We start from the raw sequence: 19,752 nt of genomic DNA, 5'->3' as shown, positions 1-19,752 counted from the left end.
GTGTTCTGAAGTGCGACTCAAAAGCAAATTTTTTTCATCTTCCCAAGGATGAGCATTTGAAGACTAAGTGGCTTGAAGACAAACCATACATCGTTCAAATGTCTCTATTTGCATGTTTCACGATCTCAGGAAGCTTTTATTATGGACTTCTATTATGGCACATGGTATCTTCTTCGTTTGTCTGTGTCATATATGGACTACATGTGCACAGAGCGCCCTCCGGCTGCCAGTATGAATTGAAAACAACACATAAGAGACTCAATCGCTCATGATTAGGCTACATCTGCGCATTTTGAGGAAGTATTGAATAAAAAATACTCCTCTGTTTAGAAATTTGACACAGACATATAAGAATCTATCAATATTTCTCCTCATCTGCACACTTTTGAACTAAAAGCCCTGAGGGATGTTGATTTGTCGCGAGTCTTCGTGAGGAGAATAGAGGAGTTTTTTTATGAATGAGATCAGCTGAGGCTCATATTACAATCAAAGGGTACCGACGCGGTTTTCATATTCATAACTCCTGACACATATTAACAAATTACTGTCACTATAAGACTTTGAGAATAAAACAGAGGTAAAAAATGGAAGCTTGCCTCTTAGATCTTTTAAATGATGTATAGATTGACATGGTAATTACTTACATCTGACAGTCTTTTGAGCTAATTTAAAAAAATAAAGCTTGAGGACGAATGCGTCCTCAATCCGGTTAAGAGGTTCAACCGAAAACCATTTATGGTGATGTGCGTTCTGTTTCCGAAAATATCTGCACAGACTATACCAATCACAACTGACTGGGTCATCGGACCAATCACCGCAGATTAGCGTCACGTAAAGGCAGGGTTTTAAAAAGTGAATCACTAAAGGAATCATTTGAGAATCGCTGTCAAAACAGGTAAAAATAAATGCATATTATAGGAAAACTAAAGTCTTTTTTGTCATTGCATGCATGCAAAACTGTTGTTGGGGACTTCTAAAACAATATTTGGAACATTTTAAATGCCATAATAGGTGCTCTTTAATACAGGATAGTTAATATTTTATCTAATAATAAATTGTTACTGTTAACTACAACTATTAAAAATCATTTTCGATAAGTGAAATACAGTTGAATTAAAATAAAACATACATATTATATGAAAAAACTGACCTTAAAGTTACAAATTAATATAAAGACTGAAAATATTTTTAAAAAGCTAAGTGCAAATATGAATTAAATATAATAACAGTATATAAATAATACTAATAATAGTATTTAGTATAAATTAAAGTTCAGAACTAAATGTGTTGTCATACATGCACAGCTCTGACCAAACAAAGCAAGATCTTGTTTCTTTACATATGATTCACTTTCTTACCGATTTACGATTGGCTAGGGTGACTTTGTGAGCTTGCTTGGTCAGGTCCTGTCGTCCAATCAGAGCGCAGACCTCCTCTGACCAATCAGAGCACGGGTGTTCTCTGCACTGGTATATGGCATCTCTGATTGGTAGAGCCACACCAAACGGAACTGACTCCAGATCCTTCAATGTAAATCCTGAGGTAAAAAAACAAGCATGCAAAAGAGTGTATAATCACATGGCCCTCGTGACAAGCTTCAAATATAACTAAGCTTACGTAAACTAAGGTAAACCAACAAAAGCTGCAGGATCTGAGAAGGTTGTTTTTGACCAGACACCACATTCTGGGCTAAACACAATAGAAAAATAGGGGCTTTAATAGCATAGCATGTCTTCTATACGTGAATGCAAATGCTTGATACCCAATTTCCGATTTTACATGTTATTGTTTTCCTAAATGTGTCAGAATGGAAGTACGTACTGATTTTTTCAGCGTGCAGTAAAACATCTATAGTCTAGTAGTATATTTCATTTCATTTCATTTCATAGTATAGTTAAAATAGAACTGTTTGCATGTTTATAAGCTAGCTTACCTTATTAATCGGAACATTAACGCTTTTGCTCACCAGCCACTGTGGCTAGTGGTTTTCCTAAATTACTGGTCACCCAGCATTTCACTGGCCACAATTTTGACATTGATACCATTTTTAGTATCTCAAAATAATTTGGCAGCAGGAATATTAGGCTGCTGTCACTTTAAGACCTGACGCACAGATCCATTATTCATAGTTTTCACGAGACGTCACACATTTATAGGAACGCCCACCTGGAGGGCAAAACAAGGCTTTCCTCCATTGCCCGCCAGTCATTTTTACAGGTATCAGTATGCATCAGCAAAAAGGTGTAAACTGAATTTGATCTTTTAATATCACTGTTTTAGTACATTGCGACACTTTAAGGGTGGGTTGCACAAATAAGGATTCTTTCGGTCATCAGTTCACTCTCCGTCTGCTGTTTGATCAGCTCTATAATTCTGTTTTATTCTGTATAAAAACAGTTTTACTGCGTAATTAATTTGTGTTTAAAATGAAGTGGTGCAACAATTCGATTTAAAATAAAACCCATATCAACAAATCCTAGATCAGCCTTAAACTTTGCTTTATTGAATCCTTATGGTGCAACTCACCTTAAAGTGTTTTTCACGTTAAGCGTTTTAAAAATGTCCCGCTGTTTATAGTGACTGAAATACTGCAGCAGGTGAATCTGTGTATCATTCATTCAGTCGATTTTTGATTTAATATTGAAAGTTGAAAAATGAGAAAACAGCTGGTTTTTCTTTTTTTTTTAGAAAAACTAAATTTACTTGATTTTTAGTTTTTCATTCAGAGGTAGAAAAATGAATAAACAGTTTGAATATTCGATTTCTACACATGGGCGTTAATTATACGCCCCTTTCTGCTGATTGGTCAGCTGAAGATCAAACTATTCCATCATCGGTTCTTCCTCAGTTCCGCTCAGCAGAATAAAAGTCCTGTGCTGCTACAGCTGTAGCCTACGGATTCTTAACACGTTTATTGCGGCTACATTTCATATTTTTCTCATTAAATACCCAGACTAACGAATGGCTCGACACAACCCGTACCGGGGCGGGGCAGAGCCCAGACAGGGCTTTCATCTGTGTAGACCAGCAGTTTTAGTCCAGGAAAGTGCAAGGGGTCTGCGAAATAATTTGCTATATCCTACCGTATTTTCCGTACTGTAAAGTCACGTTTTTTTTTTATCATGAAACATGTCGTGATTTATTCCAAAGTGACTTATATAATGCATTTAACGTCAAATAATCGAAATGTTGACTTTTTAAAGTAGGCGCGTCCAGCATTCGCTGCATTTTAGTTTGTTTCTGTTGTTTCTGTTTGTTTCTCATACCTCTGCATGTGAAGATGCCGATTTAGCCTATATGCGTATAGGACTGGACTGAAATACGAAGCCTTCTTTACATAAATAGTATAATAGCATCCAAATGTTACATTGCAAATATGGAAACTTTGGACCGAATGAAAGATGCACGAGCGACGAGCCCAACATCGATATGTTTCAATTCAAATAAATTAATTTAGGCTTGGTGTTTAAGCTAAATGTTGTTTGTAATAAATGGCATAATATATAGACTATTTTATATAGGCTAGGCTTCTATGTATATTTTTATTATATGGCTACTTATATTTTTCATTCTTGTTGTTTTCTGAATAGGCTACCATTCATTTAAGGATTTGTCACTGATGGGAATTAAAATAGCTTACACATAGCGTCCATAATGTTAATGTTGTATTTTATTTACCGGTATTTTTCTGAATTTATGCCAATAATTATCTCTAATAATTATCAATAATCTCTCAACATGACCTGGCGTCATGTGAATTACACTCGGTGCGACTTTTCTGGCAAATACGGTCAATTATAAAATGTGCTTTATTATTACAAAATGCATACGACGCGTTATAGGCTATACACGGTGTTAATTATCCCCACCTACAATAACTTTGGGCTTAATCACTGTAATGTCCTGTTCGCATTTGCTTTTTTTTATTTAGGCCTATTTATTTTTTAAAGCGGATGCAAATATATCGTACAGTCTAATCCATATATGCAACTCGTGCTATATATTCAAAGCGCTCTGAAGGTATACTGGTTTGAGAAACAAACCGAAATGGCAAGTTATTACAGGCTTTAATGAAAATCTTTTGAGATCAATTTTAATAAAACATAAATCATAAAAAAAAGAAGAGTATGTATTTTAATATCTGTTGTTCTCCGGTCTCTTACCTTTCAGGTTGCAATTCGTTATTCTTTCCTTTTTGCTTTAGTGTTTAATATATCAGAGTTTTTCCTACATTGAAAAAATTTTGGCGGCCGCCAAAAACATTTGTCCCGCCAAAGCCTTATTTGATCAGTTATTGTGATTTATGAGTGATGTAGTAGATGACTGCTGCGCTTGAGGGCGCATGTTAACTGATGACAGAGAGAACGATCAGAGCCCTCCCCCGCACGCACACTCTCTGTCTTCAAAATAAGCACCGTCTTAGCTTTCTAATATTTCACATATTACATTAATCAAAATCAAAAGGTCAGAAGACCGAATCCATGTTGCACTTGGTGCATTCAGACATTTTTTTTCATTGAATTACCACTGGGTGTGAATTGCGCTCAAAAAACGTTGACTCTTCTCTGACCAGCTGACATAAACCATACTTTCAATAAACCGGAAACAAATCCTATCCAGTGATGAGGTGTTTTCTGTGTGTTGACAAATCTTTCGCAATGTTCTAACAGACGGGATTCACACACAACGCGTCTGCTAATGTCCGATTACCGACCTAATGACTCCTTTGAACCGAATCATTTTAACGCCTGGTTAGAACAACTGATCTGTCCAACACTGAACTAACGAATCAGTTTAATCATTTACTCAGAACACATCTGAAATAAGAACACAAGTGTGGTTACACAATTTAGCAAGAGTGGACAGTAAGAATTAGTTTTAATTATCCACAGTCTTTCAGCTTATTTATGTTGACAATGTGTAGTAAAATAAATAGCCTTAAAATCATTTAGTTTATATAAATATATTATAACTTAACCAAGGTAGGCTATGACAGCCGTCATATACTGCCAGCTGATGCAAAGCGGTGAATTGCACAGACGAAAGCCCTGTCTAGGCTCCGCCCCGGTACGGGTTGTGTCGAGCGATTCGTTAGTCTGGTTGTTTGTTGAGAAAAAATATGAAATGTAGCTGCAATAAACGTGTTAAGAATCCGTAGGCTACAGCTGTAGCAGCGCAGGACTTTTATTCTGCTGAGCAGAACTGAGGAAAAACCGATGACGGAATAGTTTGATCTTCAGCTGACCAATCAGCAGAAAGGGGCGTATAATTAACGCCCATGTGTAGAAATCGAATATTCAAACTGTTTATTAATTTTTCTACCTCTGAATGAAAAATCAAGTCGAAATTTCGTTTTTCTAAAAGATACGAAAAACAAGCTGTATTAAACTCAATTTTAACTGTATTGTATTGTATTGTATTGTATCAACTGTATTGCTCAATATTAAATCAAAAATCGACTGAACGAATGATACACGGATTCAGGTCATAAGTGCCCAAAACATGTATCTGGTTCACGTATTTTGGTTTTAAGATGGAAATTTGACAGGCTTGTGCTGCAGTTCTATTGCGGTTTTGCCCTCCAAGACTCTGCGACAGTCGCGTGCGTGACTGAAAACTATGATGAGTACTGTTAAACATGCGTTTTCTTTCTCAACTGTTTATGTTATTGAGTGTATTCGACTGTTTAAGCGCAATAAGGCAGCGAAAATAACTCAATTTAGTCCTGAGAGGCGGCTTTATGTGTGCCCTATGGACTGTGGATGTGAGCACAAAATCTGCAGGAATGAGTAAAATTATGTGCAATACAAGCAATCGCACACCGAAGTTCAAGCCTTCTAACACCAACAATATTCATCCGGAGCAAATGAAGCGAGTGAGTGTGTGTGAGAGATGACAGGGAGAGAGCAAATGGTGTCGTGACTCGTGTATATATTCTGCGGAAAATGAGTATTGGATTCAGATATTTCAGAATTGATATGCATCGAAACATTTATATTTTTGACAACACTACATTGCACTTGTTTTATTATTTCAGATGCCTTTTTAAAAGACTACAATTGAAAAATGTAAATATAATATATAACATTTTACCCGCCAAGGTGACTGTTACACGTGCCTTTGGCGGGTTGGTGGGTGTTTAATGTCAAGCCATTAATAACGCATCTGAATTAATGACATTTGAAGGAAACTCTATGACCTCCTTAAGTACTGAGGTTTGTTACCACTAGAGAAACAACAATGCACATTAAGTGTTTTGTAATGTGTCGGCCAAGCATTCGCATTTGCAAGTGTGTACTTGTGTTGAGTGTTTTTGGATCAACAGGTTGTGCTGGTCGCTCTAACCTGCAGAGGTCAACCACACCACCAGTTTCTCAGCCAGGCATCCAGATGAAGGTGCGGGCTTCACGCTGCTCTGCCTGTGGAACACACCCGACAATCAAACACACAGGAGGAACTAAATCAGCTGACTAGAATTTATGACCCGAGACTTATCTACAAAACAAACATAAGGCACATGACAGTATTCATGAACCACATGTACCTTCTCAGAAAAGGATCACTGATAATTTTCTTTTGCCCTGTGAAAACATGGACCAACAAAAACATCAATCACTCATAGTCAAAAACACCATCTTCTTATTACCTGGTTTCTGTATTATCAAATTTACTTGGATGTTTAAATTTTTTGTAATGTATTATGATATGAATAAAAGTGAATAAGTTAAAATATAAAAAAAAACATTTAATGAAAAAATATACTACCATTTGGGTGAGTTAGATTAATGCTTTTATTCAGCAAAGATGCATTAAATTGATCAAAAGTGAAAGTATTTTTATTTCAGTTTAATTTATATTTCAGATAAATGCTTTTCTTTCAAATTTTATATTCATTAAATAATTAAAAACAAAAAATTATATCGAGGTTTCCACAAACATTAAGCAGCACAACTGTTTTTAACACTGATAATATTCAGAAATGACTCTTGAGCATCAAATCATCATATTAGAATGATTTCTCAAGGATCATGTGACACAAAAAATTGAAGTAATGATGCTGAAAATTCAGCTTTGATCACAGGAATAAATTACATTAAAATACATAATTAAAAAAAAGAGCTATTTCAGTTTTGAGGGAAATTTGCAAAATATGCTGGTAATTATTTACAAAATACTTATGAAAACAGAAAACCAGCGTTTATTTTGTCCCGCACCCCATCCGTCTAAAATAAGCTGGATTTGATCTACAAATATAATATTTGAACTGATTATGATAAATTTTATTTGTTAAACATGTAAATAACTTGGCACCATTACATCTGATTTTCGTGAATGTCTCTGGCGATTTTTAGCTACAAATATATGCAGCTACAGCACCACTTACATTGGGCCTTAATTATTAACCACAAACTTCTGTGCACTCAGAAACATAAATTGCTGCATTTAAATTTACACTAGAATTGATTTTACTCTCCAGTGTTAGGCCCCGTCCACACGGAGATGCGTTTAGCTGTATACGTAAAAATGTTGTATTGTATCAGCGTTTCGTCCAAACGGATCCGCCGTTTTGGGAGCCTGAATCCGATATTTTTTTAAACCGGGTCCCAGAGTGGATAAATCTGAAACAGACACCCATGCATTTTCGTGTGTACAGCCAATCCGTATATTTTGTGAAACTGTGATGTTATCACACCACGTCCCACACGGTAAAGACTAGAAGGGATACAGGCCACTGGGCATGCGCACATCAGTATTGCGTCATTTAATTTCTGTATTTGCATTATTGTAAGGGTAGGTTTAGGGTTGGGGTAGGCGTTAATAAAACACAATCTGGTAAGTGGCAAATTTATTTATTATTTTATTGTGAGATTTTGCCTGACTTCCTACCATCGCTGTACCCCTTCTAGCCACAACTCTTCTTCTCCATTTTTAGTGTATTTCTGTGGGAGAATTACAGCGCCACACACTGGCCTGGCATGTATACTACATTGTTTTGAGTCGGTTTCAGTGGTTTTGTGTGTACGCAGATATTTCTTGAGATGAGGGAAAAAAAATTGGATAGGGAAAGCTCTGGCTTTGTGTGGATGTGGCCTTAGAGGCTAAGTATAAGTTTAGCATAGATATATTTTGACTAGCTGAACACTCTTGAGCGCTTGAGAGTTTGGCTCTCCATCAAGCGATCTGTACTATTACAATTCAGCTCAATGGATGTGCAGTGTACCCGTATCTGACGTACAGTAAACTTGTGTGAAGGTGCACGACTTGTATTTTCCTGTCAAAACAACAGAGTTCTTTTGGAACAAGCAGAAGATATGGCGGCTTCTCCGGTAGTGGGCAGAACTACTGTGCATACACGGCAATCTCATTGGCTGGTGCTCATCGTAAGACTGTACGTTCAGATATTTAAAAAGCTGTGCCATTTTACAAAGATAAGCTGATTTGGTGGATATGGCGATTCTATTGCCAAGGTGTGCGAAGAGGATTGAATTGGTTAATTTTTAGTGAACAATCTGTGGGTGACCGTTTTAATGCTTCCAAATTCATGGTATATATATATTTGCATCCAAACCATGTGTAATAAATTAATCCTCTTTTCACTATAGCCTCTAATCTCACACACATGCAGCCTCCCCGCTCAGAGCCCACCTGCTGACAGCCTGGAGAGGTACTTCAACACGTTTGTCGAGATCGCGTCCTCATCTCCAACCACGTACAGGGCATAACTCTGAGAGACAGACAGACAGAGGAAGAGAGTGAGTATTAGCAGTGGGACAGCACCTGTGTGGTTTTGGTTTGCAGCTGTCATGACAGTCACTCAGTCTGGTCGTGTGAGGGGAGAATGAACATGTTTCATCATGACATAATGCAGGAGCGCAGTCATCAACCACACACATGACTGCATGCATCACAACCGCAACACACAGGTAATATGGCACTCATTCAGAACATCAATTTCAAATGCATCTTGGAAATTAAAATTATTCAGAAATATTATTACAACAATAAAAATGACAAAAACATAAATTATCAAAATGCAATTGAGGAATAGAAAAGGAGCAGAAAGACAATTTTTTTTAAAAAGTCTGTTCTTGTGTTGTTATCGTTAACTGTTAAAACGGATTTTGTTGTTAATTGAAATAAAACTGATATAAAATAAAATAAAATAAATAATAATTAGATGAAAAACTTAAACTAAATGAAAATTTTGAAATGTTGCCTGCCTTGGCAACTAGCTGAAATAAGTTTAAGGTGATTACTGAAATAAAATTAAAACTGAAATTAAAAACTAATGAACAAATTATCATAAACAAAAACTTATAAAAAATTATGAATGCACATAACAAAATGACCAAAATATAGATGAGAATTTAAGCAGGAAGACAGTTTGAATTTAGTCAGCCTCAGATGTTCAAGTATAGCACCGAAAGTGGTAACTTTTGGCCCTCTAGTGGATAAAAAAAACAATGTAGTTTGCAGAAGAACATTGTTTTGGTTGTGCTTCGGCTCTGCGTGACACTGCGGATGAATATGTTATCCTACAGCTCATAAAACATTCACTACTAGGCTTAAGCGCTATAACCAAAATAGATGGAAAGCATCTCAAGCTGACTATAGACGTTACTGTAGCTTTACCCATTAATAGACACAGTATTTCCTTACAAAAAAAACTCCCAACACAGCACTACAGCAACCATAATGAAATGACCCTTCACAATAGACAATGCTTATGCTTTACGATGAACTTTGTTAGGAGAGCTACATATGGCAGTTTATCCTTTCAATATAAAAACTTTACTCCCCTGTTGAGTAATAAAAAGCCATCATCACTGCATCACTTCTACAATATTTGAAATCCCTCAGTTCTCGCCAACCCCGAAAAGGCACGTCAATGTTGATTCTTGTTTTATTACAAGCTCTGTCGCGTTCTCTTTTTGCCAGCAGACTCTCCTCTGTTCTGCGTTTGTTTAAAAATGGGTGATTCCCGGAGGTTCGAGATTTATCTGCTTCATGTCAACCTTACTCACTCGTTGTCACAACTAACCTATGCCACTCTCACATGCATCAAAGTAGCTAGAGCAACTTTCCTCTATTTACAGATATGATAAGACATGACGCAATTTTGTGCAAAAAGCATCCCGCTTGAGTTTACCTTAATGAATCAGGATAAGACAAAAACATGTTTTGTAAGAAGGATTGATGATGTGTTCATTCATTTAAATTGTGTTAATTTTGAAAAAAATAAATAAATTACATGCACCTTGAACATTAAAACTGAAAAATATAAAAATACAAGAATTCAAACCATTAATAAAATAGTACATGAATAATACTAAAAGGAAAACTCTGAATATCTTTGAAATCTGATATTAGAAACCACTAATAACCAATAATAATCCCGTGACACTTTCTAACAGTGCTCAAAATTTAACATATCCCTTGCAGAATCTATGAAAATGTGAATAATCTTAACAAAATAAGAGGGATTATACAAAATGCATGTTATTTTTATTTAGTGCTGTCCTGAATAAGATATTTACATAAAAGATGTTTACATATAGTCCACAAGACAAAAAATAGCTGAATTTACAAAAATGACCACATACAAAAGTTTATGTAGCCTTGATTCTTAATACTGCGTCGTTCCCTGATGATCCACGGCTGTGTGTGTGTGTGTGTGTGTCTGTATGTATGTTGTTCCCTGATGATCCATAGCTGTGTGTGTGTGTGTGTGTGTGTGTGTGTGTGTGTGTGTGTGTGTGTGTGTGTGTGTGTGTGTGTGTGTGTGTGTGTCGTTTCCTGATAATCCACAGTTGTGTCTGTGTGTGTGTGTGTGTGTGTGTGTGCGTGTGTGTGTGTGTGTGTGTCTGTGTGTGTCGTTCCCTGATGATCCACGGCTGTGTGTGTGTGTGTGTGTGTGTGTGTGTGTGTGTGTGTGCATGTCATTCCCTGATGATCCACGGCTGTGTGTGTGTGTGTGTGTGTGTGTGTGTGTGTTTGTGTGTGTGTCATTCCCTGATGATCCACGGCTCTGTGTGTGTGTGTGTGTGTGTGTGTGTGTGTGTGTGTGTCATTCCCTGATGATCCACGGCTGTGTGTGTGTGTGTGTGTGTGTGTGTGTGTGTGTGTGTGTCATTCCCTGATGATCCACGGCTGTGTGTGTGTGTGTGTGTCTCTGTCTGTATGTGTTGTTCCCTAATGATCCACAGCTGTGTGTGTCTGTGTGTCGTTCCCTGATGATCCACGGCTGTGTGTGGTTGTGTTTGTGTGTGTGTCTGTGTGTGTGTCGTTCCCTGATGATCCACAGCTGTGTGTGTGTGTGTGTGTGTCTGTGTGTGTCGTTCCCTGATGATCCACGGCTGTGTGTGTGTCGGTCCCTGATAATCCACTGCTGTGTGTGTGTGTGTGTGTGTGTGTGTGTGTCTTTGTCTTTGTGTCTGTGTGTGTCGGTCCCTGATGATCCATGGCTGTGTGTGTGTCTCTGTCTGTATGTGTTGTTCCCTGATGATCCACAGCTGTGTGTGTCTGTGTGTCGTTCCCTGATGATCCACGGCTGTGTGTGGTTGTGATTGTGTGTGTGTGTGTGTGTGTGTCGTTCCCTGATGATTCACGGCTGTGTGTGTGTCGGTCCCTGATAATCCACGGCTGTGTGTGTGTGTGTGTGTGTGTGTGTGTGTGTGTGTGTGTGTGTGTGTGTGTGCGTGCGTGTGTGTGTGTGTGTGTGTGTGTGTCTGTCCCTGATGATCCATGGCTGTGTGTGTGTTTTGTGATGGTTGTTCTTGAGTCTCTTGTTTGTCCTGAGCAGTTAAACTGATCAATGTTCTTCAGAAAAAATCCTCCAGGTCCTGCAAATTCTTCAGTTTTCCAGCATTTGCATATTGAACCCTCTCCAGCAGTGACTGCATGATTTGAGATCCATCTGTTCACACTGAGGACGACTGAGGGACTCAAACACAACTATTAAAAAAGGTTAAAAGATTCACTGATTCTCCAGAAGAAAACACGATGCATTAAGAGCCGGGGGTGAAAACTTCTTGAATTTGAAGATCAAGGTAAATATCTTATTTAGGACAGTACCAAATAATAAAAAAATAACATGCATTTTGTATGATCCTCTTATTTTGTTAAAATTTTAGTCTGTAAACTCTTGAGCACGACTGTACCATCTAAGGCAGACTAGATAGATATCTTCAAAAGAGTCAAACCACAAAGTCTCTGTGATATTTGTCTCTCTTGATATGGCCTGAATCCCTTCTTCAATGTCTAAGAGAGTATTTCTCCTGTTTAAACATCCAAACGGATGAAAATCTTAGAAAAGTAAAAGCACCCCCCTCCTCAAAACCTGCACAACAAAACAGCAACTCTAGCATAAGCCATAGTAATACTGATGCTTTCCTTAGCAATTACCACAAAATGTAATAGGGAGAAAGAAAGGGGTTGGAAAAGAGAGAAAGACAGGCAGAGAGAGAGACAGTCAGTGGTAGTTTAAGTATAGAGGGATTAAATGGATGCTCTAATGTTCTGGACTCTAATCTAAGGGACGGGAACGGTGGGGTAAACACGGCCCATAATTGAGTAACGATTTGTCAGTACCTCAGTAGGGTTGTGCGTCACTTCACTTTGCCTGATGGAAGGAAGTACAAAACAAACACACACACACCATGACACCCGTGACCCCTCCTATTGCCCCTCTCGAGTGATTCAGCCAACCACTTCCACGGACTAATTAAGGTGGGGCATCACTCCCGCTCACAGGACATGGAGGACGCCCAGGGACGACTCGTGCTCGCAAAATGTCATTATGATTAGCTTGCAGCACTTTGCCATCTAACTGCTTGACATTTCCACAGAACATGTGTGTGAGTTAAGGGCACGACACCCAGTTCCTCCACTCACCGTTAACGCCCCCTGTTGGGCATCACCGCATTCAGTGATTGCCCACATACACAACCATTCAAAAGATATAGGTCAGTATGATTGCGTTTTAATGCTTTTATTCAGTACGGATACACTAATGAATCAAACCATGACCATGTGAAGACATTTATAATGTTACAAAAGATTTATATTTGAAATAAATTCCAGTTCTATCAAGCTTTCTGTTCATCAAAGAATCCGGAGACAATTATTACTTTGATAATAATCAGATGTTTCTTGAGCATCAAATCATCATACTAGAATGATTTCTGAAGGATCATGTGACACTGAAGATGGGAGTAATGATGCTGAAAATTCAGCTTTGATCACAGGAATAAATTACATTAAAATATATTCAAATAGAAAACCATTATAATAGACCATTTTCACATTTCCGGGTTTCTCAGGGCAGAAGTCGTCATAGTTGGGTTAACTATTATAGCTGTGAATGAGAGAATACATTAAAAAAAAAATCCTTTGTGTGGCCATTTGCTCAAATAGCAAAAGAAAAATGCCACAATAGTGATTTCACAACTTTCAAAAAGAGGGAAAAAATAGAGAGTGATTGATAACGGCATTCAAAAGAGTGAAAGATGTTCCTTTTTACCATCACTCCCATAGACGCTGTATTAAAAACAACCTCACAGCAGCGGTAACTTGTTTTTTGTAATGTGATGCAAAAGTAGTAAAATACAAAGTATATCACGTCACAGAATTCAGATAAATCCCAACACATAGAGACTCTTTCACCTAGATATTATCACATAGAGACTGTGTCTGTTCCCCGAATTACAAAATACAAAAAAAAAATCAAAACCATTCAACGGTAAAAATTTAATTGATGTCCTACAAATAAACAACAGATATGATACAGATGAAAAAATGATAAAGTTGAATATTCGATCCCTTTCCCCAAAAGCGCTTATTGTTAATCATATGATTACAGATAATAATCTAGATGTGCTGTGTTTGACAGAAACCTGGCTAAAACCTGACTACATTATTTTAAATGAGTCCACCCCCCAAGATTATTGTTATAAACACGAGCCGCGTCTGAAAGGTAAAAGGAGAGGGGGATTTATAGTAATATCTCTAGTACTACAAAAAAATTTAAATACAAAATAAATTGCAGGATTTGCGATATTGATGACCGTTAAAACGAGTCATCACAGTCTGTAAAAAAGGTCTATATAAATTATAATAATATTTCACAATATTCATATTTCAACTGTATTTTCATCAAATAAATACAGCCTTGGTGAGCAGAAGACACTTCTTTCAAAAACATTTTAAATGTTTTACCCCAAAATGTTTTGGGAGTGACAACCAGATTTAAATGCAAGAGTCTATCCCCCTAAATGACCATAAAATCAAACTCTAACTACATGGTATCAGTCGCCCGTCAGTAATTATACTAATTTAAGTTTCACAAACCGTTGCACAAAACTTCATTTTGTGGTGGACTTCACTGAAAGTAATGCCAACTTGCAGTTTATCAAGTGAGTCAGATAACCACTCTGACGAATCTTTCACTGAATAAACTCACTGAATCAGTCAGAGTGATTCAAACTAGTAACTCTTGAGATTGGGAGTGTTTCTTTGAATGAATCACTAAAAAAAAATGCTCAAAAAGAGTCGTGTTTGTGAATCAGACTAAACTGGTCACACTGTAGAACATCTAGAGAAGGACGTGACTACCTGAATTTTTCAAGAGTGAATTGGGTTTTAAAATATGGCTGGTCTGGACCTATAAATCCAGGCATAAAGACCATATTCAAGATCTTTTCAGTAGCATTTTGGTCCTTACCAGCACCAGTAGTTTGGTCCTCTCGCAGATGCTGGGCAGATAAGGAAAAGGCGCCACATCTTGCCCTCTCAGACAGCGACTGAGCCAGCTGAACACACACGGGGCCTCTCCGTTCAGGAACACCGGCCAAGTCATCATCTCCATCTGAGCTGCACACAGACGGATGACATGACATGTAAAGCTGTGCGACAAGCAATGGAGCTGTTTATAATTCTTTAAAAATTATTATTGGGTCAGTAAAATGTGAAAAATTTTTGAAAGAAGTCTTTATATATTTTATAAAGTCTCTTATATGTTAAAATTTTATTTATTTCCGAAATCAAAACTGAATTTTCAGCATCATTACTCCAGTCTTCAGTGTCACATGATCCTTCAGAAATCATTCTAATATGATTTGCTGCTCAAGAAACATTCATTATTATTATCAATGATGAAAACAGTTTTGCTGCTTCATCTTTTTGTGGGACCGTGATACAGTTTTAAGACCTTTGATGAATATTAAGTTAAAAAGAACAGCATTTATTTGAAAAAAAAATTATTTGATCAATTTAATGCAACCTTGCTGAATCAAAAAAGGTATTAATTTCTTTCAAAAAACTATTTTTTTATTGACCCCAAACTTTTGATTCATAGTGTACATGGAATATACACCACAAGACCATTTTACAGCAAAAAGGCGATTAAAATGATGAAAAAGTGAAAAACAAGCACTTTTCCTTATACATTTATAAAAGGCTGACAAAATAATTAATATCAGATATTTAATAATTTGTATAAATTATATGACTAATATATTAAGATAAAATATTTATATTCTGGAAAATAAAATGTAAAAAATGTGTTTGTTTATTCTGCCAAAAATGTATTATGACATACTCTCCTGTTGAAGGGCATATACACAAAAACAAAAAAGACAAGACTTTAAATACTTCCTTCCCTAACTTGCCATTTCAAATGGAAATGCATCAACAGAGGAGATTAACCCAACTTTTTAATGGGACTTGTTTCCTTTTATAGTCTCGATGTTGAAAAAATTAATCTTCATGTCTATTTTATTTGTCAACTACCCACATATACAGCCAACAGAATCCCCAATGCAACAAGACCCGTCACTCAAACCCTAAACGTGGCTAGAAGCACATCTGGCTGAACTAATCCTAACAAGTCTGCAATGTCTGGTAAATGAATAGAAATGCCTTTAGCTGCTAATGAGGAGTCCCGACCGCATCGATCGGGCTCGTACCTTGATCAATCACGCAGGCCTCCTTGAACGTTTTGATGAATGAGGGGTAATCACGCCAGTACAGATCAATGAAATCCTCCAGCTGTAGGTCCCTAATGAAATGAGAGAAAAAATGATTAGTTGGTAACAGAGTCATCAGGCGGTCAATATATACACTAATACTGGTATAAAAGCCAAACCAGAGCATGACTCACACGGCACAGTTTAACACACTTGATTGAGTAGATCTGCAGTTTGTTCGCTGTACATCTGAAGCCTCATTACCAATGCTAACTATTCACCAATATTGTGAATATTGTCAGTCAGTGTGTCATTACAATCACATCCACAAAAAAAAACATGCAACTCATGTCAAATATTAATTAATAAACTGATCAATTCTTTTTTTGTACAGGACTGTTTCAAATGGACCGTCTGCTCCATCTACAAAAGAATATCTGAAGGGATTTGTTAAAATATATAGCCTATACATACACACAATGTATATATCTGTATGTACATTTTAGAGTGGCCTTTTATTGTGGCCAGCCGAAGGCACACCTGTGCAATAATCATGCTGTCTAATAAGCATCTTGATATGCCACACCTGTGAGGTGGATGGATTATCTCGGCAAAGGAGAAGTGCTCACTAACACAGATTTTAGACAGATTTGTGAACAATATTTGAGAGAAATAGGCCTTTTGTGTACAAAGAAAAAGTCTGTGTTCAGCTCATGAAAAATGGGGCATAAACAAAAGTGTTGCGTTTATAATTTTTTTTCAGTGTGTGTGTGTGTGTGTGTGTGTGTGTGTGTGTGTGTGTGTGTGTGTGTATATATATATATATATATAAAGTGTTTTCATAAATATCTGTCAGTGTTGAAAAGTGTTAAATGTTAAAGTGTTAAAATGACCTTCTGTCAGGCTTTTCATGAATTTTAATCTACACGAAATATAGAAGTCATAGAATATTTATACTACGGGGCTGTTGAATGCTTGAATCTGATTGGTTGACGAACGTTCTAAGATGTGCATTTATTTTCAGGGTAATGCACGGCTAAAGTAGGTCCAGGCAGGTCTTGACCGCATTACAGTTCCATGTCACTACGCCCTTTCAAAAAGGTCCTTACAGACGGCAACGGCAAAAGAGACAAAACCCACAACGACACTGACAAAGCAAATAAATATAGTAAACAATAGGATAAAAACAACAAATTATTTCCATGTTTCGCCACAAAATTACGTTTTATTATGTACGGAGAGCACATTCTCTCTCGCAATCACTCTCGCCCACTCAAACGCACACACAGTACGGACACACACTCACTCAGAAACGTGTGGTCAGCACTGCTCTGACGATTTTATCAGTAAAATAGTTTAGCAAGCTACATGACATATCTCACTAGCGATGTAATAACGACTCTGTTCCTAGCACAGATAAACTTACAGTTTCGCTATTAGTAGAGACACTGCTGCCGAACACTGTTGAGAGACGCACAGACAGACTGAGGCAATTCATACACACTTGATAATCTCTCTCTCTCTAATAACTGCAATAGTTGCTATCAGCGGCTAATTTTGGAATTAGCAACTGAGGCGTGGGATGAGATGCGTAAGAAATGAGTCCTGCACACAAGAGCGTTTTAAGAACAAAAACCTGACAAGCGTCTTGAAATAAATAATCTGAACAATGTTTTGAGGTGTGGTAACCATAGTATAAGCGGTATAATTGACTCTGGCCGTTGAATCATTGAAAAATAATTCCACGGCTCATCACCAATTATTCCTTACATTAAATATGTGATGTGATATATTAAAAATGAGAAAATAGAAAAGTTATGGTCTCAGGAAGGGTGGTTTGGAAGAAGAGAGTGAAAATATAATAATATTGATAGAATAAAGAGCAATAACATGAAATTGTGTCCAACACTTTCTAGTGATCATCTCTGAATAATTTCAAAGTGACAATTTAGCTATTTTCGTAAATAATAGCAGGTAAAATTGTGGGACATATTTTGTCCCATGTTCAAAGAATCAGTTGAGATATGTATCCAATATTGTCAAAAAGATTAAAAATATTGAGATAAATATCGCCCAGCCCTAATGCTGACCTACCAACAAACGATATACACAAGCCGAAGAGCCAATACTCAATAGTGAATTATCATTACAGCCTTATCTGGTTTTATAGTGTATTATAATTCAATGCTGTTACATTTCAAGCCCACATGGGTTTATCAAACAGCAACCAATTAAACTCTTACTGCAGTTCTGTTTATGTCCACATGACAGCATGCCCTTGACATTTTAATAGACAATGAAAAACATTACAGCTATTTACCCATCCATAATTAGAATACGCCACAAAGAAAAGCAGCAACGACAATGTGAAATGGGAAGTTTGATGAGTTTACTTGGTTAGGAGCCTATGAGTCATAGGAAACAAGTCTCATCCACTTCATTAATTATTATTCCTATCAAAAAGGCCAGAAAAAAATAAAATAATTACTTGGCCAGCTGTTGCAGCAGACCGACCAGAGCTCTAGCCCCACTCCGCTGTAGCTCATCCAGCTTCAGGTCTTCATAGAGCAGATGCAGAACATAGAAGAGCACCGGGACGTGTGGGAAGAGGAGAGCGGACGACTCCAAACCCACAGCAGACTCTTGGTTATCCACTCCACCGGGGGGCGACACTGCCTCCAGGCCTTGAGCGGCCACTGCAGGTAGCATGGAAATTTGCCAATGGTAGTCAGAGCAACGGAGGTATCCCCAATCCTGTTGATGTCAGAACAGACATAGATATATAAACAAACCAAGGGTGAATATCTTCAAAACACTTACTACAGGAGCTCAGTGAAGGACTGACACATATTATACACACTACATATACTGACGTTGAAAAGTTTGGGGCTGGTAACACCAAGGCTGCATTTATTTAAACAAAAATGCTTACAATTTAAAATAACTTTTTTCTATTTGAAGGTCTTAAAATGTCATTTATTCCTGTGGTCAAAGCTGAATTTTCAGCATTACTCAAGTCTTCAGTGTCACATGATCCTTCAGAAATCATTCTAATATGATGATTTGATGCTCAAGAAGCATTAAAAACAATTGATTTGAAATAGAAATATTTTGTAACATTATAAATGTTTTTACTGATCACTTTTGATCAATTTAATGCATCCTTGCTTTTTAAAGAAAGGACTGCTTGCTTTCTCTTACTGACCCTAAACTTTTAAACAGCAATATTTCTATATTTATAAATTCTGCAAAAAACTAATCTAAATTAACATTTCAACCTTCAACCTGCAGTTCAAGCTGATACAGAGAACAGATGATCAAGGGTCTTTGACCCCGACCTTTGCCTCTGGCATGTTTAGGGTCACTCACCTCATCTGAACCTGTGTCAGCAGGACGGGCCTTCTTAGGGGCGATTACTGGAGAGAGAGGCACTTCAAAATGAAGCTGTAGAGATGGCAATTGTGTTAATGAGCATTTAAGACAGACAAGTGCTTCATTCACCAACTAGAAACATCACTGTCAGCCATTAACCATCTTATAATACAATGATGTTATATAATTTTGTATAAATAAATAAATAGTTTTGTGTTTTGTTGTAATAAATTATTTTGTTTTGAAAAAAAATAATTACAATAAAATATATATATTTTTTAAATTTAATACAATGATATGTGTACATTATCTTAAAGTTAATTCAGCTAATTTGTATTTTTATTTACTTATCATCATTACTATTGTTGTTATTGTTATATTAATATTTGTATGTTTAATTATTTTGGCGGAAAGA

General features: G+C 36.9%; 1 protein-coding gene across 1 annotated transcript in view; it reads right to left on the bottom strand.

Annotated features, from left to right (window-relative positions):
• anapc1 (anaphase promoting complex subunit 1) overlaps positions 1–19,752 on the bottom strand; it is a 107,813-nt gene that overhangs the window by 52,405 nt on the left and 35,656 nt on the right. The window contains exons 18-25 of the mRNA XM_079843584.1: positions 19,335–19,409; positions 18,454–18,719; positions 15,966–16,057; positions 14,723–14,871; positions 8,647–8,725; positions 6,545–6,581; positions 6,346–6,419; positions 1,359–1,537 (exon numbers count right to left, since the gene is read on the bottom strand). Of these exons, the coding sequence (XP_079699710.1) occupies positions 1,359–1,537; positions 6,346–6,419; positions 6,545–6,581; positions 8,647–8,725; positions 14,723–14,871; positions 15,966–16,057; positions 18,454–18,719; positions 19,335–19,409 (951 nt within the window). The remainder of the gene's footprint in view (positions 1–1,358; positions 1,538–6,345; positions 6,420–6,544; positions 6,582–8,646; positions 8,726–14,722; positions 14,872–15,965; positions 16,058–18,453; positions 18,720–19,334; positions 19,410–19,752) is intronic.

The sequence above is a fragment of the Gobio gobio genome (assembly GCF_949357685.1).
Source record: "Gobio gobio genome assembly, chromosome: 18".
Lineage (NCBI taxonomy): Eukaryota > Metazoa > Chordata > Actinopteri > Cypriniformes > Gobionidae > Gobio > Gobio gobio.
Note: the sequence above shows the minus strand (reverse complement) of the source record. Positions and strands in the feature narration are given on the sequence as shown.